Source organism: Schistocerca serialis, chromosome 3 (genome assembly GCF_023864345.2).
Source record: "Schistocerca serialis cubense isolate TAMUIC-IGC-003099 chromosome 3, iqSchSeri2.2, whole genome shotgun sequence".
Lineage (NCBI taxonomy): Eukaryota > Metazoa > Arthropoda > Insecta > Orthoptera > Acrididae > Schistocerca > Schistocerca serialis.
The window spans coordinates 634,492,811-634,515,737 of NC_064640.1; the positions used below are offsets into that span (position 1 = coordinate 634,492,811).

At 41.0% G+C, this 22,927-nt stretch overlaps 1 protein-coding gene across 4 annotated transcripts in view; it reads right to left on the bottom strand.

Moving 5' to 3' along the window:
• Positions 1-22,927, bottom strand: part of LOC126470515 (constitutive coactivator of peroxisome proliferator-activated receptor gamma-like) — a 750,708-nt gene that overhangs the window by 376,924 nt on the left and 350,857 nt on the right. For all 4 annotated transcript variants that reach the window (XM_050098423.1, XM_050098425.1, XM_050098426.1 and 1 more), the window contains one exon: positions 16,973-17,186. In XM_050098423.1, the coding sequence (XP_049954380.1) occupies positions 16,973-17,186 (214 nt within the window). The remainder of the gene's footprint in view (positions 1-16,972; positions 17,187-22,927) is intronic.

Below are 22,927 nucleotides of genomic sequence, written 5' to 3' on the forward strand. Positions count from 1 at the left end.
GGCTACAAAATGATACAGAAAATTTAAGTATTCAACTATTGTCATTTTGGAGCTAGTCTTTTGTAAACTGCACATTCTGGATAAAGGCCAATCAGTGGAGGATCCTTCACACTGTTAAGGTATATTGTATTCTGCACAGCTATGTGTGAAACACAGATACATTGTACTGATACATTGTAATGATATCCCCTGATTCATGAGGATGTTCTACACTGAATATGCAGGCACAGAACCAATTCACAGTACTGAAACACATTGATCAATTACTTTTTAGATGAAGGCACTCGGCCATGGCAGTTGGATTACATTTACTGAATCATATTTACATGTTGGGATAATTAAATAAAAATAAAGGTAAAACAACTTACACAATGTGTTTTGTTCCTGTGGTGCTGAACATTCACTGCCACTGAACATTATACTCATTTCTTTCCATATTCTCATTTTCAGATTTTTATCTGCATATTCTTCAGATGACAAGTCCCACAAAGTAAGTCTCTCCCAATTTTAATAATAAATTTTACTGACCTGAATTTCATGATGACAGAAAGATCCTTTTACACAAATGCAGCAACAAACAAACAATCAAATGTAAAAAAAAAAAAAAAAACACACAGCTATAAATGCATCCAAATGTTCCCAGACAGTGCAGTCTAACATGCATGCTATCCCAAGCAACTGCATACAACTTTGGCTGCAGTGACTGCATGGCTAGAGACTAGTTGCATTGCAAAATACTGGCAGGATGGGACAGCTGCCAGCAGTCAGCTAGTTGAGTGTGTGTGTGTGTGTGTGTGTGTGTGTGTGTGTGTGTGTGTGTGTGGCACTTTTTGCCTTCTGTGCAGACTTGGCCACAACTGATCAACCACAAGAATGGCTGTGATCCCACTAGTGTGCTACCACCTCAACCGGACCTGCAGTCTGGGTACACACCAGGGTAGAGCATTTGGGGTCACCCCATAAGAGTGCACTAGAGATGCAGGAGGTGGACTCCCCTATAGTGAATTCCAAACATATTCCAATCTGGAAGTGTGCCTCGGAGTTTTTTTTGTCAGGGGATATACATTTACACCAGGAAAAAAGAATCTGAGAATTTAAATGGCTAGGAAAATGGCAGATGGTAGTTGCATAATAAATTAGCAGTAGGTGGCATAAAAAGTACAGAAGTAAGATCACAACTCCTGCCAGAAGGCAGTCAAAAGAGCTTATATGAAAGGCACAGGTAGGTGGCCTTACCCCACAATGGTGACCTAGATGTAACAGTTGCAATGCTGGTAGTGCTATCTGGCACCTGTAGCCTAGTCACAACAAGACCAGTGCCCACAGCATGAGTGAGTGGCACAGTCAGAACCCAAAGAGATATTCCCAGGGAATAAATATGGGTTAACCATGTCAGTTTAGAAGGCGAAGCCTAAAAAACAGGTCCATACAACGGCTTGAGGTACTGATTCTGAATGTAGAACTTTGGGTCTGGATGAAGTGTGGTGTAACAACCAAAATGTACGAAATGTGGTTTAAAGGAGGAAAACTGAGAGACATGGTAGAAGGTCCAAGAATAAGTCTTCCCTATGGCTGCTTGCAACTGACAATCAGCTAAGGCCACAGGCTGAGAGCTGTACCAAATGGCAAAACTGTCAAGAGAGAGAACAAGAGTAATCAATAGATCCATAGAATCTACAGATTCATTGATGGCCACTAAAAAAAGTTAAACACTCAATGAGTCCTGAGGGATACCATTCTCTTGAAACTAGGGAGAGCTAAGAGAGGCAGCAGCTCTATTTCTTAACAACTGAGATGACAAAAAGTAGAAAATAAAAAAAAATGGTAAAGCACCTCTGAAACCCCAGTTATGGGCCGTGGTCAAGATATGGTGATTCCAGGTAGTATCATACGCTTTGTGCAAGTTGAAAAAAGACAACAATATGATGCTGCTTGGTAAATGACAGTCTGATTGGCATTTACAGCCAGAACAGATGGTCAGTTGAGGAATGCTCCTCTTAGAAGCCACAGTGATAAATAAACAAAAGGTCCCAGGTTTCAAGAACCCAATATACTGAACAGGCCACTATACTCTCCAGCACATTAATGAGATTCATCGGTTTGTAGCTGTCAATGGGTAATGAATTTTTGTCTGGCGTAGAAATTGGGATGATGATACTATGAAGAGATTTCACCTCAAAGCCAGGTATGAGTGAAAACAACGAGCAAGTAGTTTTTATGATTCACATTCAAGTGTTGAACCATTTAACTGTGAGTTGTGTCAGGGCTTGCGACCATGTTGCAAGACAAGTCAAGCGCTCTAAATAATTCCCATTTCTTGAAAGGCTTGTTATATGACTCGTGGCAGTACACAGTAAAGGATAGGCATGCACATTCTGCTCTCCATTATTGTGCCTGAATGGTGGAAGCATAAAAAGTAGATGCTCACAGCATTGTAAAGTGGACAGAAAAGTCTTCAGCAAGGACAGATTGGTCAGCAGAGTCATTAAATTAAGTAAGAGACCAGGGACAGTTTTTGGCTGCTGGTGGTCTTAACAAACCATGCAGCTTGAGGGAGCGGATACATGCTGCAAAGGTTTTAAATTCTATGGGAGATTATTTTTAAGAACAGGTAAGGAGGAAAAATGAACAGCTCTTAAATCTGTGACTCCTGTGGCTACAGTTTGGAGCTACGTCTCCTGCGACCTGCCACCTGTGATTCCTTCAGCCACTGTTTGGAGTCAGGTCATGGACCTGTAGAATTCTGAGTGGTGGATTCCTCAGAGGGTGGCCTACTGCCACGAGATGCTGGAGGAGGGTGAGGCTTCAAGAGTGAGGGATCAAGGTCTCTGGTGTTGGTGAAGAGTGTGTAACGGATGTGCTTGGCCTCATCTCAGGGTGTAGGATACGGTCACAGTGAGTTGAGTCTCAGGTAAAATCTGAGCATGCAATGAGCATTTTGTGAAGACACTCATGACACTAATCACTACATTTACAGAAGGGAGGTATTGGTATTTATTATTATTATTATTATTAATTTTTTCAGATTGATAGCCAATCAAGAGTTTCCACACTTCTATTTTCCACTCTTTTTCATATATAAGGCATACTGGTGAGTGTGAAGGGTGTTGACCCTAGTAATCAACATATTTCAAAGGGTGTCCACATGGTACACCATAGTGTCAGCAGCATCAATGGGTTTGTGCATTCATTGGGACATATGTCCAAAGCAAAAGTATTTAAAACAGTAAACTGGTGATGGTATATTTATTTCTTCATAATCTTACTTTAGCTGGGAGTGTGGTTTCTTCAAATGCCAGAAGGAGTGCTCCAGTGTCCAGTCAGTTGTCTTTTGGTATCCAGCCATTCCAGGTTTGCATTCAATGGCTCATCCAATAGTAGGTTCAAACTCAAGGTGCAAAGCAATAATGTTATGAATTCTGTGGGGGTGACATTAACTGTAGTACCACTACATTGAGTAAAAGGAAGACCATAATGCTACCTCTCCCGGTCGATGATTGTTGTAGAATGTTTTCTTTTAGATGTTTCATGTCTTACATGCCAATGGCCACCTGTCCGATGAAGCATAAAATGTGATTCATCTGGAAAGGTCACCCAGCCTTCATCTCTGATGAACAGCAGTGCATGGGTGCACAAAACAGATGTCTGCTGCGGAGCTCCATACGCAGCACTGTTTGATGAATTGTCATTGAGGAGATTGAGTTTGTAGCCCCTTGGTTCATCTGGGCAGTCATTTACTCAACAGTTGCACATCTATTCCCCTGTACATATATTTCCATCTATATCTACACCTACATCTATAAAGATATTCTGCAAGCCACCATACAGTGCATGGCAGAGTATACCCTGTACCACTACTTGTCATTTCCCTTCCTGTTCCACTCGCAAATAGAGCAAGAGAAAAACAACTATCTATATGTCTCCATATGAGCCCTAATTCCTCACATCTTATCTTTGTGGTCCTTACACGCAATGTATGTTGGCAGCAGTAGAATAGTTAGGCAGTCAGCTTCAAATGCTGGTTCTCTAAATTTTCTCAATATTGTTTCTCAAAAAGAACATTGCCTTCCCTCCAGAGATCTCCATTTCAGTTCCTGTAGCATCTCCATAACACTTGCATGTTGTTTGAACCTACCAGTAACAAATCTAGCAGCCCACCTCTAAATTGCTTCGATGTCTTCCCTCAATCCGACCTGGTATGGATCCCAAACACTCAAGCAGTACTCAAGAATAGGTTGCACCAGAGTCCACCACAGCATCATCAGCATACAACCACAGACTGCTGCCCACCCTATCCTCCAAATCATTTATGTATATAGAGAACAACAGTGGTCCTATCACACTTCCCTAGGGCACTCCTGACGGTACCCTTGTCTCTGATGAACACTTGCCATCAAGGACAACATATTGAATTCTATTATTTAAAAAGTCTTCAAGCCACTCACATATCTGTGAACTTATTCCATATGCTTGTACATTCATTAACAGCCTGCAATGGGGCACTGTGTCACAACACTTTCTGGAAATCTAGAAATATGGTATCTTCTGTTGCCCGTCATCCATAGTTCTCAGTATATCATGTGAGAAAAGGGCAAGCTGAGTTTCACACGATCAATGCTTTCTGAAATTATGCTGATTTATGGATATAAGCTTCTCAGTCCCAAGAAAGTTTATTATATCTGAACTCAGAATACGTTCAAGGATTCTACAGCAAACAGATGTATTGGTCTGCAATTTTGCAGATCCATTCTTTTACCCTTCTTATATACTGGAGTCAACTGCAATTTTTTCTAGTCACTTGGGACTTTGTGCTGGGCGAGAGATTCATGCTAAATGCAAGCTAGGTAAAAGGCCAACGCCATAGAATACTCATTATAAAATTAACCAGGATTCCATCTTTACCTGGCTATTCATTTGCTTCTAAATCTTTCAGTTGTTTCTCTACGCCAGGTATGCTTATTAGTATGTCATCCATATGGGAGTCTGTCTGAAGGTCAAATCACGGTATGTTTGTAAGATTCTCCAATGTGAATGATTTCTTGAAATCGAAATTTAAAGTTTTGGCTTTTGTTTTTCCATGTTCAACTGCCACACCAGACTGGTCAACAAGGGACTGAATGGAAGCCTTAGACCTGCTTAGCAGTTTTACATATGACCAGAATTTTCTTGAGTTCTCCGCCAGATCTTTTGCTTAGGTGTGACTGTGGTAGTAGTTGTATGCTTCACACATAGTTCTTTTCACTTGTCATCATTTATGCATTCCCTTTTGAACCAAGAGTGCAACACACTCTGCTTCCTCAGCATCTGACGAATTTTGTTACTAAACCATGGTGGTCTTTTCCATCTTTTATCCACTTACTAGGCACATAACTTTCCAGATGTCAATTTACAGTCTGCTTACACTTTGCCCATAATTCCTCTGCATCCATCTTACTGGAACTAAGTGATGCCAATTCATGTCTAAGTAAGATGTTGGTAACTACTTATCTGCTCTATCTAGCAGAAACACTCTCCTAGCCTTATTGACTGACTTATTAATTTTTGTAATCATAGCTGCTATAATGACATCATGAGTGCTAATCCCCATTTCTATACTGACATGGTCGATAAGGTCCAGCCTATTTGGAGATACAAGGTCTACGAAATTTCCACTGCCTGTGAGCTGCTGAGCTAGCTGCTCAAGACAATTTTCAGTAAATATAATCAAAAGTATTTAACACACCTACCTGTCTGTACCCCCTGCCATGAATCCACAGACATCCCAGTCTATATTTGGCAAGATAAAGTCACCTCAACTAGTGCTGCAAGATCTGGGTACTTACATACTACTGATTGTAGATTTCTTTGAATGACTCTAAAACTGTCACAGCAGAATCAGGTGGCTGGTAAAAACATCTGACAATTAACTGGATTTCACCTACACCTGTTATACACCACCAGATGACTTCACTGTCACACTCAACTTCAACAGAGACAATATTTGTATCAACTGCACTGAACACTGCCCCTCATATGGCCTCTAACCTGTCTTTTTGATATACGTTCCATAACTTGCTAAATATCTCAGATCTTTCCACATTGGGTTTCAGCCAGTTCTCAGTCCAAAGAATAATTTGAACATGAGAACTTTCCTGGAAGGCAGTAAATTTGGGAAGTTTATTATGAATACTTGGACAGTTTACTGATAAAACTGAGACAGTCGAACTGTCTTTATTCTGAACACCGTTTGACTTCCCTTGCTGCATATTGAATGACGAGTGTCCATCAAAGGACTTCAAACTACTGCCTAGCCTAAGAAAATCCTCATGTGTACGCCACAAGTAATGTGCTACCCAAGTAGCTGCTTCCTTTGCGTAGTGCACCCCTGACCTATCAAGGAAAGTTCTACAAACCCGCACACAATAATGCAGGCTCATAAATCTGCAGCCAAGACTGTCACAGAGTGGACAAAGCCTTTGATTGAGAACTTCTACTCGGCTCCAAACCAAAGGACCCCAATCAACTCTGGGAATGAAGCTGCAAATTGCGAGCTCTGCTTGCACACTGTGCGCGAGGTCAGCAGGCTTCACCACCTCTGACAACTGCCTGTACAAACTGATGATCACCTCAGAATCCACGCGACAGGCATCGTTGGTGCCAACGTGAGCCACAACATGCAGACAACTGCACTCTGCACGCTCAATAGGCCGAGGCTAGGCCACCTACACATCTCAGATGAGGCTCCTTCACAGACATACCGAGTGCACATTGGTTTTCTCTCCAGGCCTGAACACTATCTGCCTAAGGGGCTCCATAATGCGCTTAACATTGGAGCCCCCAATAACTAGTAGACCCCACCACCCATGTACCTGCTCGGATCCAGCTGAAGGAATGGCCACCTGTCCACTTACAGGCTGAATGGGTGAGGCCAGGCAGCCAGTCTCCACATTGGCCCTCCACGTCGAGCAACGCAAAATCATTACCACCCGCCACTTACCCTCCTGTGAGGGCGGATCAACCACATTGGGTGCATTAGGAGGTGTCTCAGAAGCAGAGCCCATGGGCAAAACAAGCAACACCTGAGGTGTCCCATGCAATGTGCCACATTCTCTGCCATTGCTACACCCTGAGGCAGCAGTCTGAAGGTGATTGACTGCAGCCAAAAGCACATTCAGCTGAACTCCTCCTGTGTCCACACAAAGCATGCACATATCCAAGCCATCCTAGCAAGACTAACTGACAAAGTGAACTACAAAAGCAGACAATCCTTGATATGTAACTTGATAGCCTCTCAATGTGTCACCAATGGATGCTGATGTGTTAATGAGCTTGTAGCTGGGTTTGCAGTGAGCAACTATTGTGCTACAGACAGAATGAATTTACACATATGAAAACATGAGATTAAACCTCTTAAACAGAGAAACACACATAAAATTTAATAAATATTCTCTGTGGAAGTACAGAAAAAGACAAAAACTTAACTTGCCAGTCTGTAGTCGTATATCAGCCAAGAGCTGGAGCCTGAGTGGCTTACTAAATTAACAGACGGCTGCTTTCAAAACAAAACAAATGAGCACCTACTGTGTTACAGACTGAATGGATACCTGTAGCCATTGTTCAACCTGCCATCTACGGCCTGTTGTCTACCACTGTTGCCTCATAACTGGTATTGGATAGTACCATTTTGCCATGAACCGTATACTTTAACCACGGCAGCACGCAAACAGTTTACAAACAAAAGCTGTTTCAGAAATACTTCCAGCCTTGGCCCTAAAGCCAATGATCATGTCCTTTTGGGTGTCAGATAAATCGCTTCATTTCCGCATTACAACAACAACTGCACTGTTTTCCACATTCCCTCGACACACTTTATATACCCTCCACTGCTCGTGCTACCACCTACCATCTGTGAGAGATTGCACAAACATAGGTGGTGATCACATTACCGTGATGACCGTGTTTAAGGAACAGGGACTGAGTACGAATTGCAATTTAAAATGTTTGTGAATGCAAAGTAACATAGACTCTCTAATCAGGTATGTTATAATGTGTTTTATCCCCAGTTTGGAAGTGAGGAACCAGGAATTGAGGAAATCTGGTCAGTCTCTAATGGAAATAATGCAAATAGCTCAACCCTATGAAACTGTTGATGCAGCTCTGTGTTTCTTCATGGTCAAAGAGTATATCATGGCAGTCAGATCTCCACAACAGTTATGCTGAACATTACACCACCTCTTTATTTCCTTTGCCACGCATGCAGCAGATGCAACCATCAGCACAGCATGTGCCACTATCCAGGCAGAACATGCCACAGGTGCAGCAAAAAAGGACACTTGCAAAAGGTATGTTGTAATAGCTCCAGTGCAGATATGCTCCCAACCTATGGAAGTGTACCATGTAAGTGATAAATCTACGATCTACGGAAGTCCTGATTTCTCAGGATGCAATCCAGCAAATGTACTTAGATTTGTTCAGTGAGAAACACCCTGTAAAATTACTCTTGGACAATGGTGGTTGTGTGTCCTTGCTAAACCAATCTACATACTTAAGTTCAGATTATCCAACTGTGCAGGCAGTCGAGACAAATCTTTGGGTCTACAAGCTTCATTAAGTGCCCTCACTACAAAACTTCCAGTTTTATTCACTTATGACCAGTTAAATTCTCTTGTGGTAGCTGATCCCAAAGAGAAAGTGATTTGGGACAGACTCTTCCCACACTTTCAAATGAAACAGAGCATGCCATGCAATCTGAAGGTCATTGCACCACCTTAAACAGGCTCTTTGACAGATATACTGCAATCTTCTCATCTAGATTATGGAAGACAACAGATCTCAAAGCTCATACCACTCTTAAAGTGACAGCTACCCAACACTTCTTCAAAGTCCATCCAGTGCCCTGGGCTCTAAAGAAGGCTCTTAACACAGAATTGTATTAAGTCACTAATGAGGGTGAAATATTGTCTGTCTCCCATAGTCTATCACCCACATTGCTGCTAACACTACACAAACCCAGTGGTTCTTTAACACTTCGTGGTGACTTCAAAATGACAACAAATGCATGACATGATGTGGAATCTTATGCTCTACAGACCCCAATATGAACTCAGCTCTTTTCCAGTAAAGCTGACATCACAAAGACATATTTTCATAACTCCTCAGATACAGCATCAAGGGCTTACCGAGTGCTAGATGTGCCATACTGCCTTTACCATTATAATTGGTTACCTTTTGGTATCCCTCCAGCCCCTGTCATATATCAGCATTTTGTAGATAACTTGCTGTAACATATTCCCAAATGTGCAGCATACCTTGGCGAAATACTGGTTCAGCTGTGACTCTATCACTGCCACAGTCTCAAGCTTTTGTTCCAAAGTTTGGTGGGAAAAGTATTCAAATTCAACCTGCATAAATGTTCTTTCACTCAGTCCTGACTCACATAATTGGCATTCAAAGAGTTGATAAAACAGATTTGCATCAGTGGAGGACTAAGTCATGGCTATCAACCATATGGAAGTGATGTCTAACATCTTACCTTATGCACCCTGTGGTTATCTAGCAATGTAAAGGGCTACCCCACTTGAAGCCCACAGTCCTTGACAACCGTCTTAGGTGATAGTTGACTATGTCACTTGGCTGAATTTCTGTAAGTTATTTGAACATTGTATACACTACAATACAATATGGGGTAAATTAAAACCAACATAAAAATTAATGATGTCAGAACTGATCACACGAAACAATTTTGTTATCTTGGTAGTATGGTCACTGAGGACAATAAATGCTTAATGTAAGTGAAGAGAAGAACTGCACTGGTAAAACAGGCATTTATAACTAAGAAAACATTTTAACCAGCAAACATTTGAATATAGATGTCAGAAAATATTTTGCACATTCATTTGTATCGAGTAAACAGTTATATGGAAGTGAAAGTTGGACTCGGGGTAGACAGAGGTGGAATCAACTTGGAACTGCTGAAATGAGGATATGGTGGACAATGACAAGAGCAAGCTGGACTGAAATAAAAACCAACCTGAAAATCTTAAGGGAAGTAAATGAAGAGAGGAGATTATTAAAGTAAAGAGAAAAATAAAATTTACTGGATGTGTCATCAGACATAAAACCTTCATCATGAAAATTCCGGAAGGGACAGTGCTGGGAAAGAAAGGAGGCGGATGGTCTAGGATGAAGTATTTGGAAGACACTGAGAAGAGGATAGGATGTTGCAGTTATGTGGAAACAAAATGAACAACCAATGACAGATGAGAGTAATTGCACTGACAAGGCATTAGCCTTTAGAATATAAATCAACTAATTTCAAAGTGTGTATACTTCTTTTACATCCTGTAGTTAGGAGCATGTATCTTAAGCAATTTCAAGTGGTACAACAACATAAAACTAATTGTAAGAGAAGCTGATGTCAGATAGAGATTAACTTGAGGTGTTCTCAGGAAATATTATTCACTTATCGTAAGGGCAGCTTACACAACCCTAATTCAACAAATCCCTGATTACTGCTCAGCATTCAGGAATGTTGCACAGTTTTAATTGTGGAGATACAGATAATTCACAGAACAATTAATTTTGTAAAAAGTTTGTTTCATGAGCACAAGGACATCAAAAGGAGATAATTCAACTCCAGAGGTAGATGAAACAGGAGAGGGATTTTGCTTCATAAAGAAATTTATTGTTAAAATTCCAAGAATGTATGCTCCATAAAGACTCAAGCAACATAATACCTATCCCACACATATCTTTTGCAATAACCATGATGGTACAATCAGAAAACTCTGAGCTTGTGCAAGAGGCTTAGAAACAGTTGTTCTTTCTGTGCACCATTTGTGAATGAAACAGGCAAGGAAACAAATGGAAGGAGGGATGATGTATAAACATGACTCGGCCACATACAATAAGGTATCTTGCTAAGTGTAAATATAAATGTCAATTTAAATTATTATTGTTTTTCTGTGGTAAGCCCACAGGTGCTGCACTGCATAGTTGATCTTATCTTTATTCTGTACTAGCAAATGTGAATTTCAGTTTATGTTTGTTTATGAACACCCAATCTGATTGATTACTGTAAATCATGGAAAATTTTTTTTCTTTGTGTATTCACTTCTCCCAACATATTTCCACATTTTTGTGCAGCCTTGAAATTTTACTTGTACATGGCAAGCTCATGCATAGTCATAGACAATTTTGAAATAAAAAGTGTCTACATAATTTTATTGCTTCACGATAATCTGGAAAAATGGTTTTGAAGCTACTTTTACTTCACCACAATAGCATTTTTCATAAGGTAAGCATGATAAGATGTAGTTAATTTGCATTTTCATGTGAATTTTAATGTTACTGGTAGATTATATACTTTTATGTCCCTATAAAACAAGCTACACAAGAAATCAACACATAGCTAACTTTACCATCCCTGTGTCAAAATTTTCATACAATGGCATTAGCAGTCACTATGTTTATCACCTTCATATATAATGTAAATAATAAAATAGGCAGTTCTAGATAAAATCTTATTATATAAGTTTCAATCAGTGTAAGTTCTCCACAGTTTGATCCACAAAAGTCCAAATTTAATGGTCTACCTGCTTTTCTGTTGTACGTACGTTGTAAAGTATTCACTTGCTTTTTTGTACTCACTATTCATGGACACTTGCACAACAACAACTAACTTTATTCTTGGCAACTGAGATCAGTAGTATGAGCTAAAGATTATTAATGGCACAGAATATTTCCCAGTGGTCATATAGTTCAAAGCATTCTATTGCAAAAATAGTCCTGAACATAATTGCTGTTACTGGCACACCACAAAGTGAAATAAACTGTTATTGAGCTCCCATTGATGTATACTTTTTTAACATACAGACAAAATGCATTATAAAACATTTACAGAAGAATTGGTCTTGAATGCTGGACTTGGCACTTACACTGCATACTGTTTACTAAATATACCATTAGCATACACAGCAAATGTTAGCTCAAATGGAAGTGAACACTTCCTTTATAAACTGCTACACCATACAGTGTTGCCAGGTTGCACAAATTGCTGGCCTTAGAATTTCAAGTTTATCATCACATTAACAGACAGTTCAGAATTATTACAGTAGTTTCAGTGATGATTTGGTAGCCAGGCTCTTTAGTCAGAGCCTTTATGTCAGTGGTGCTAGACAACAGACTTCGTGGATCCCTTAGACAGTAGACACATCACAATATTGCAAGATAAAACATTTATCTGATTCAATAGGTATGACATTTTAGCTTTGCCATTTTCTCAGAGACTATGAGAATGTTCTCAGTGCAGAATATAGTGTTGTTTACCTTTCTGTTGTTGTGGCGTCCTGGTTAGTGTCTGTGGCTGTGGACAGCCAGATATTACTGTCATTTTTTACTGCCAGTCAGCAGTTACATTACTGTAAATTTACTCTGCTGCACATCACTGCAGCTACAGTTCTCAAGTACTGCAGCTATCTTCAATTACCTTTGTCTATGTCCCAGAATGAATATTTGTGTGGGATTTTCTGAGGCTAAGGTGAACAATGCACGAGTGGCAGCACAGTGAGTGATGTTAATTGTCTTCTTCCTATGAACTGTATACAGCATGCTCTGAGATTTTAAATTACTGTTATTTCTTCTTTCTAATAAAAAAAGAAGGCACCCCTTCTTCCAATGATTGGTTTTTCAAACAGAGGAAACATACGTTTGGGAAAGGACCTCGTATAAATGGTTGTTGCATAGATATATAATTTCTCTCACCAGCAACTTTGCACTTATACACTGCAGCAATGTGCATAAATGGCTGGAACACATACATATTTGACTAATGCAAATATGTAAAGTATTAGCCTCATTCTTTATTAAATGGAAAAAATAAAAAAAACTTTGTTAATGTCTTTTTTTAACAGCAGCAGCCAATTGTACCTCTCTCTGTGCATAGGATTTGCTCCCCATTATTACTTATAGCTCAGTGCTTTTATGCCAGCAGGCACCATACCCTAAAAAACACACACACACACACACACACACACACAAAGTAGTGACCTAGGCATTAGCATTTACTCATGTATCAGTAATGTAGAAAGGAAGACTAGAATTTATCATTCTTTTGATAACCAGATGGTTCGAAATTGTATTACTAACCAGCTGTCATAAAACAATGCCACTAATCTATTTGTTTGGATTACCAGAAAAAATAAATGCTTGAAATATTTCAAATCACTGACTAAAATTAGCAATTAATATAACTAGTAAGTAATTTCTACATCATCTTGGTATCAAAAGAAACAAATTAGCATTTCTCACTCATTACTGTTCAGCAGGTATCCAATAAAAGAAATGCTTCAGGAAAGTACTGGTGCACTACTGTATTTTTCTTTCTATATAGATATCCCAATGGTAGTTCACAAACAGAATTCTTTAGTTTTAAATTATTCACCACTGACCAGATCTATTGCCCCCTATACAATCTCAAGATCTGACATTAGTTGCATACAACAAAAAAATACTGTATTAGTTTAAGGAAAGTCATTAAAGTGCCCAAAAGTATGCATGTCCTGACAGAAATAAATACTGCAGATAACAAGATTAAAACTATTAGCTGCATTGTCAAACAGGAGACAAGACAGCCAGTCAGAGTACAGGATTCCATAACAATTAAACTAGATGACAATGGTGTGACTGACAATTCAAAAGTTGTAAATTTTTTAACTATCACTTTCTAAATGAAACAGCAAATGTATTATTAAATAGTTCAGTTGAAGAAGCAAGAGAATATATTGAAAACATCCTTCCACAAAACTTTAAGTAACTAGAAGTAGCACCAACATTGTTCACTGAAATTAATAGTTATAAAAACCCTAAAAAACAAAAGCTCATGTGAGCTGTTCCAACGTAATAAGTAATGTCCTTAGTGATATGTGCAATGCACCACTGGCACAGGGAATTTTTCCAGGCAGGTTAAAATATGCAATTGTTACATCATTCCACAAGAAAGGTTACAAGACAGACTTAATCAATTATCATTCAATTTCCTTACCGATATCTTTTTAAACAATATTCAAAAAATTAAGGTGCTCAAGAGTAGTCGCACACTTAACTGGAAAAAATTTATTAGCATTTCACATTTTGGATCCCAGAAATGTTGCTCAACTAAGAAAGATATTTATACATTCACTCATCATACAGTACAAGCCTTACATAATAATGTTTTGCCAGCTGGTGTTTATTGTGATCTTTTCAAGGCATCTGATTGTGTGCATCATGTTTATCTCTTAGAAGAACTTGGGTGTTACGGAATAGATGGCCTTACACACAGTTGGTTTAAATCACTCAACAAACACATTACCAAAACATGTTCTGAGTAATTGAGGCAATGTCAGAAAGGTAAGAAAATTTTAGCGACAAAAAAAGGGGGGGGGGGGGGGGGGGGAGTCCAACAGGGTTCAATTTTAGATCCACTCCTATTCCTTATACAAACATTAAAAAAATTTTTAACATTTTACATCACCCCAGTTCGCAGAACTCTAGATAGACATTGACTGTGGATACTGTATCACAGACACAGTGCCTTTGACTGTTCAGAGATGTCACTAAACCCGCCCAAAGACATAAACAACCAAGCATCAAGCATGAGCAGTGCCTATTAGATGGAGGGGGTCCGACAGCCGGTCAGTTCCAGTAATTCCACCAGGAAGGAGATGCATGGCTCGTGTTGTCTGTTGATCAACCATGCCTAGACAGTCAATACTGCAGTTTGATTGCATCCTCATTGTTACTTTTTGCCAGGAATGGCTCTCAACAAAGGAAGTGTCCAGGCATCTCTGAGTGAACCAAAGCAATGTTGTTCGAACATGGAGGAGATACAGAGAGACAGGAACTGTCGATGACATGGCTTGCTCAGGTTGCCCAAGGGCTACTACTGCAGTGGATGACCGCTACCTATGGATTATGCCTTGAGGGAACCCTGACAGCAACACCACCAAGTTGAACGTCATGTTATGACTCAAACTGTGTGCAATAGACTGCATGATGCACAACTTCACTCACATTGTCCATCGTGAGGCCTATCTTTGCAATCACAACACCATGCAGTGTGGTACAGATGGGCCCAACAACATGCCGAATGGACTGCTCAGGATTGGCATCACATTCTCTTCACCGACGAGTGTCGCATATGACTTTGACCACACAATCGTCGGAGATGTGTTTGGAGGCAACTCGGTCAGGCTGAAAGCCTTAGACACACTGTCCAGCGATTGCAGCAAGGTGGAGGTTCCCTGATGTTTTGGGGTGGCATTATGTGGGGCCAACATACACTGCTGGTGGTCATGGAAGGCGCTGTAATGGCTGTACGAAACATTAATGCCTTACTCCGACCAACAGTGCAACCATATCGGCAGCATATTGGTGAGGCATTCATCTTCATGAATGACAATTCGTGCCCCCATCATGCACATCTTGTGAATGACTTCCTTCAGGATAATGACATCGCTCGACTAGAGTGGCCAGCATGTTCTCCTGATATGAACCTTACCTGGGATAGATTGAAAAGGTCTGTTTATGGACGACGTGACCCAGCAAATCGCTGTTGAGGAGTGGGACAATATGGACCAACAGTGCCTTGATAAACTTGTGGATAGTATGCCACTACAAATACAGGCTTGCGTCAATGCAAGAGGTGGTGGTGGTTAGTGTTTAATGTCCCGTCGACAACGAGGTCATTAGAGACAGAGCGCAAGCTCGGGTTAGGGAAGGATTGGGAAGGAAATCGGCCGTGCCCATTCAAAGGAACCATCTCGGCATTCGCCTGAAACGATTTAGGGAAATCACGGAAAACCTAAATCAGGATGGCCGGAGACGGGATTGAACCGTCGTCCTCCCGAATGCGAGTCCAGTGTGCTAACCACTGCGCCACCTCGCTCGGTGTCAATGCAAGAGGATGTGCTACTAGGTATTAGAGGTACGGGTGTGTACAGAAGTAGTCATACCAACAACAGATGTAGCACATGAGCATGATCAGAGTACAATGCTCCAGATTTTTGGATGTACAGACTGATGAAAACTTGAACTGGAAGAAGCATATTACTGAGCTTCTCCCAAAATTCAGCTTCACAACTTTTTCTCTTTGTAATGTTGCTAATCTTGGAAACAAACATATCAACCACCTGATAAATCTTGCAATTTCCACTCAATAATGTGGTAACTCATCACTTAGAACGAAAGTATTGATTGCAGAAAAGTGAGCCATAAGAATAATATGTCATCTTCACCCATGGATGTCATGAATGTGCCTCTTCAAGAAGCTAGGAATTTTAATTGCACTGTCACAATACACATATTCACTAATGAAATTCATCATAAATAATCAATTACAATTTTAGAAGAAATGTGATGTCCACATCTACAGCACTAGATGGAAAAATGATATTAATTACCCACTGTCATAATATGTCTGCCAGGTAGTAGAGCAAGTTTTAAATGTAATTTAAAATAATTTCTCCTTGACAGTTCCTTAATAATAATCATAATAATAGCAATAGCAACAGTAAGTGTAGCTGGATGAGTATGATTCAAAATAATGCGTTCATTAATGTTAACACCAATCATGCATACACATCCTGTCAACTGACGCATTCCACATCATTTCAATAAAATAATCATTCAAATGATGCACGGAATATATAACTACCTAACTAACCAACCCAGAGGTTGTTTGACAATCTAGAGAACCTTTCTGTTCCATCCACCAAAAACATTCAGCATTTGCCTGTTAAGCCCAACATTACACTGTCCTCGTGGGTGTAGACATCATACATATGGTTTTTAAATCTGTGACACATGCTAGTTGCCTAACCATTTAATTCCAATTTTTCATTTGAACATGGGGAGTATTCTGAATATACTCCTTAATTCAATTCATTTTGTATATGTTCAGCATTGCAGCTTGATAAGAACCAGATACAATCCACTGAAAAATACTATAACTGACCTGTAATTGGTATGTCTGGGTGTGGCAGGTAGCTCCAAATACTTTCAGCCAAAACATCACTCATACTTGGATCATGTAAAAGTTCAGAGCATATCTGTCGGAGCAAAATGTAAATGGTGTTTCCCATTGGAATACTCCTTATATAGTCGGCAATGTTGACTGCGATGTCCTTGTACCAGTACATCCCTCGACTACTAATGCTTTCATGATACTCCTGTAGGGAGATAACAAGAGGAGAAGAGAATAAGTAAAACATTAACTTTTGCATATGCAATTCCAGAAACAACAATCTAGAATAAAATGACACGCATATAAAAATACAGTACTGGGCAAATAACATGAAATAAAAAAGAGAAATCTTAAACTTTTATTGTATTAATTACAAATGATCCAGTGTGTTATAAATGACTAATGATCAAACACAAGGTATCTTTCAAGTTAACAATGTGGATCTGATTGCGAGTTATAAAGAGGCTTAATTTTATTCTCCAGTGTTCCCCAATATTATTATTCCATATGTTAGTGAGCTACAGTTCCATTTGAGCAGATCTCTCAAAGTGAAAGTGACAGCATTCCGGCTGATAAAATAAATATTCAAGTAGCAAAAATTCCTCTGAGGTGACACACAAATTCATTCATTCACACACACATGTTCCAAAAACCTAATTTTGAAAGAGAGCCTTCAGTGATGTTGGAGGAGCTTATGAGTGCTCAATGCTGAGGTTATCAGTGCTCAGTGCTGTAGAATGAGTCGAGTTATACATTAAGTGTGACAGAAAATCGTGAAGTGCCCTATCATAACTTCACAAATACCATCACATCCAAAAGAGATACACGTAAGACCAATTTTCACATAGGTAGCCTACATCAATATATTTTCACACTGGTGTTGTACTGCAAAGAACTGTGTCAACAAATCAAAATAAGCACCAGATTAGACCAAACATAATAATCACTATGTATACCATGGATCCACACCATTCAAAACTGTCATTCAAAAACAAACATGACAGTAATTCAGCACTGAAGAATACCTTTGAAGTATAGAACAAGAAATTAGGAATGTCAATAATAATGTAAATGCATTAGGTTGTGTGAAACCTGGTGCTTGCATGAATCAATTCTTATTTACAAAAAGTGATATTTCTCCTAACACAATGAAGGATGAGCATATTGTGATCTGTGTTGCTAAAAATTATGTTTCACATAAGTAAGCTTTGAATATTGTTAATGCCTTAAGAAAGCCTCAACACTTATTGAAACATACCCATTGTTCTTCACATTCCCCAAAGGTATGATTTAATTCAATTTTCATGTGTTAACAGGGCAGTAAGAACAATGTGGTACCTTCACAGGCATGACATTGTCACATCACTACACATTCAGCATGGATGTTACATGGACCAACAATGGCTCAGTAACAGCTGGGGAACAGAACTCTGTGAGAGGGAAACAAAATCATTACGCAAGTCGATCTACAGGAAGCACAGTGTCTGAGCGGTGCTGAAAAGATCATGGGCAGAACTCAGCACGCAGCTGATGTGGGTGGCTAATAGCTACACACTTGGCACAATACATGGCACCATACACTACGTCAAGTCTGTAATGGTTGAACTCCAAGTAGGCACTAGACCACTCCGTCTTCTGCTGCCCACCAGTAAACATTTCTGCCTTTGGTTCCGCCCATATTATGCGTCATGTGCGACCTCCATGGCAGGTTTCCAGACTATCCTGCTGCACTAAGCATGCCAGATTATCTACCTCCATCATGATGTCTGCTGGTGGGGATGCTAAAACCTGAACCAACCACTAAAGGTTGGCAGCCATGCAGCCAGGCAAGCGGACAAGTTTTGGTGTTCTTGTGAAGATAAGTCATTTTAGATTATAACAACATTTATTTTAGTACTGATTACATGGTAAATATGTGTATTAGAGTGCTTTTTAAGCAGACCATTAAAGTTTTCATTTTTCTTTATGTAATATAGCAGAAAATGTGAAAAGATCATACAGTTGGGTTATAGTTCTACACCTACATCTACATTGATACTCCGCAAGCCACCCAACGGTGTGTGGCGGAGGGAACTTTACGTGCCACTGTCATTACCTCCCTTTCCTGTTCCAATCGCGTATGGTTCGCGGGAAGAACGACTGTCTGAAAGCCTCCGTGCGCGCTCTAATCTCTCTAATTTTACATTCGTGATCTCCTCGGGAGGTATAAGTAGGGGGAAGCAATATATTTGATACCTCATCCAGAAACGCACCCTCTCGAAACCTGGCGAGCAAGCTACACCGCGATGCAGAGCGCCTCTCTTGCAGAGTCTGCCACTTGAGTTTATTAAACATCTCCGTAACGCTATCACGGTTACCAAATAACCCTGTGACGAAACGCGCCGCTCTTCTTTGGATCTTCTCTATCTCCTCCGTCAGACCGATCTGGTACGGATCCCACACTGATGAGCAATACCCAAGTATAGGTCGAACGAGTGTTTTGTAAGCCACCTCCTTTGTTGATGGACTACATTTTCTAAGCACTCCCCCAATGAATCTCAACCTGGTAACCGCCTTACCAACAATTAATTTTATATGATCATTCCACTTCAAATCGTTCCGCACGCATACTCCCAGATATTTTACAGAAGCAACTGCTACCAGTGTTTGTTCCGCTATCATATAATCATACAATAAAGGATCATTCTTTCTATGTATTCGCAATACATTACATTTGTCTATGTTAAGGGTCAGTTGCCACTCCCTGCACCAAGTGCCTATCCGCTGCAGATCTTCCTGCATTTCGCTACAATTTTCTAATGCTGCAACTTCTCTGTATACTACAGCATCATCCGCGAAAAGCCGCATGGAACTTCCGACACTATCTACTAAGTCATTTATATATATTGTGAAAAGCAATGGTCCCATAACACTCCCCTGTGGCACGCCAGAGGTTACTTTAACGTCTGTAGATGTCTCTCCATTGATAACAACATGCTGTGTTCTGTTTGCTAAAAACTCTTCAATCCAGCCACACAGCTGGTCTGATATTCCGTAGGCTCTTACTTTGTTTATCAGACGACAGTGCGGAACTGTATCGAACGCCTTCCGGAAGTCAAGAAAAATAGCATCTACCTGGGAGCCTGTATCTAATATTTTCTGGGTCTCATGAACAAATAAGGCGAGTTGGGTCTCACACGATCGCTGTTTCCGGAATCCATGTTGATTCCTACATAGTAGATTCTGGGTTTCCAGAAATGACATGATACGCGAGCAAAAAACATGTTCTAAAATTCTACAAGAGATCGACGTAAGAGATATAGGTCTATAGTTTTGCGCATCTGCTCGACGACCCTTCTTGAAGACTGGGACTATCTGTGATCTTTTCCAATCATTTGGAACCCTCCGTTCCTCTAGAGACTTGCGGTACACGGCTGTTAGAAGGGGGGCAAGTTCTTTCGCGTACTCCGTGTAGAATCGAATTGGTATCCCGTCAGGTCCAGTGGACTTTCCTCTATTGAGTGATTCCAGTTGCTTTTCTATTCCTTGGACGCTTATTTCGATGTCAGCCATTTTTTCGTTTGTGCGAGGATTTAGAGAAGGAACTGCAGTGCGGTCTTCCTCTGTGAAACAGCTTTGGAAAAAGGTGTTTAGTATTTCAGCTTTACGCGTGTCATCCTCTGTTTCAATGCCATCATCATCCCGGAGTGTCTGGATATGCTGTTTTGAGCCACTTACAGATTTAACGTAAGACCAGAACTTCCTAGGATTTTCTGTCAAGTCGGTACATAGAATTTCACTTTTGAATTCAATGAACGCTTCACGCGTAGCCCTCCTTACGCTAACTTTGACATCGTTTAGCTTCTGTATGTCTGAGAGGTTTTGGCTGCGTTTAAACTTGGAGTGGAGCTCTCTTTGCTTTCGCAGTAGTTTCCTAACTTTGTTGTTGTACCACGGTGGGTTTTTCCCGTCCCTCACAGTTTTACTCGGCACGTACCTGTCTAAAACGCATTTTACGATTGCCTTGAACTTTTTCCATAAACACCCAACATTGTCAGTGTCGGAACAGAAATTTTTGTTTTGATCTGTTAGGTAGTCTGAAATCCGCCTTCTATTACTCTTGCTAAACAGATAAACCTTCCTCCCTTTTTTTATATTCCTATTAACTTCCATATTCAGGGATGCTGCAACGGCCTTATGATCACTGATTCCCTGTTCTGTACATACAGAGTCGAAAAGTTCGGGTCTGTTTGTTATCAGTAGGTCCAAGATGTTATCTCCACGAGTCGGTTCTCTGTTTAATTGCTCGAGGTAATTTTCGGATAGTGCACTCAGTATAATGTCACTCGATGCTCTGTCCCTACCACCCCTCCTAAACATCTGAGTGTCCCAGTCTATATCTGGTAAATTGAAATCTCCACCTAAGACTATAACATGCTGAGAAAATTTATGTGAAATGTATTCCAAATTTTCTCTCAGTTGTTCTGCCACTAATGCTGCTGAGTCGGGAGGTCGGTAAAAGGAGCCAATTATTAACCTAATTCGGTTGTTTAGTGTAACCTCCACCCATAATAATTCACAGGAACTATCCACTTCTACTTCACTACAGGATAAACTACTACTAACAGCGACGAACACTCCACCACCGGTTGCATGCAATCTATCCTTTCTAAACATCGTCTGTACCTTTGTAAAAATTTCGGCAGAATTTATCTCTGGCTTAAGCCAGCCTTCTGTACCTATAACGATTTCAGCTTCGGTGCTTTCTACCAGCGCTTGAAGTTCCGGTACTTTACCAACGCAGCTTCGACAGTTGACAATTACAATACCGATTGCTGCTTGGTCCCCGCATGTCCTGACTTTGCCCCGCACCCGTTGAGGCTGTTGCCCTTTCTGTACTTGCCCAAGGCCATCTAACCTAAAAAACTGCCCAGCCCACGCCACACAACCCCTGCTACCCGTGTAGCCGCATGTTGCGTGTAGTGGACTCCTGACCTATCCAGCGGAACCCGAAACACAACCACCCTATGGCGCAAGTCGAGGAATCTGCAGCCCACACGGTCGCAGAACCGTCTCAGCCTCTGATTCAGACCCTCTACTCGGCTCTGTACCAAAGGTCCGCAGTCAGTCCTGTCAACGATGCTGCAGATGGTGAGCTCTGCTTTCATCCCGCTAGCGAGACTGGCAGTCTTCACCAAATCAGATAGCCGCCGGAAGCCAGAGAGGATTTCCTCCGATCCATAGCGACACACATCATTGGTGCCGACATGAGCGACCACCTGCAGATGGGTGCACCCTGTACCCTTCATGGCATCCGGAAGGACCCTTTCCACATCTGGAATGACTCCCCCCGGTATGCACACGGAGTGCACATTGGTTTTCTTCCCCTCTCTTGCTGCCATTTCCCTAAGGGGCCCCATTACGCGCCTGACGTTGGAGCTCCCAACTACCAGTAAGCCCACCCTCTGCAACTGCCCGGATCTTGCAGACTGAGGGGCAACCTCAGGAACAGGACAAGCAGCCATGTCAGGCCGAAGATCAGTATCAGCCTGAGACAGAGCCTGGAACTGGTTCGTCAGACAAATTGGAGAGGCTTTCCGTTCAGCCCTCCGGAATGTCTTTCGCCCCCTGCCACACCTTGAAACGACCTCCCACTCTACCACAGGTGAGGGATCAGCCTCAATGCGGGCAGTATCCCGGGCAACCACAGTCATAGTCCGATCAGGGGATGCGTGGGACGAGCTGGCCGTCCCCGACAAAGCCCCATCCGGACCCCCACAGTGATGCCCATTGGCAACAGCCTCAAGCTGTGTGACCGAAGCCAACACTGCCTGAAGCTGGGAGCGAAGGGATGCCAACTCAGCCTGCATCCGAACACAGCAGTTGCAGTCCCTATCCATGCTAAAAACTGTTTTGCAAAGAACGTCTGAACTAATCTACAGAGAGCGCAAACAAATCGACAAAATT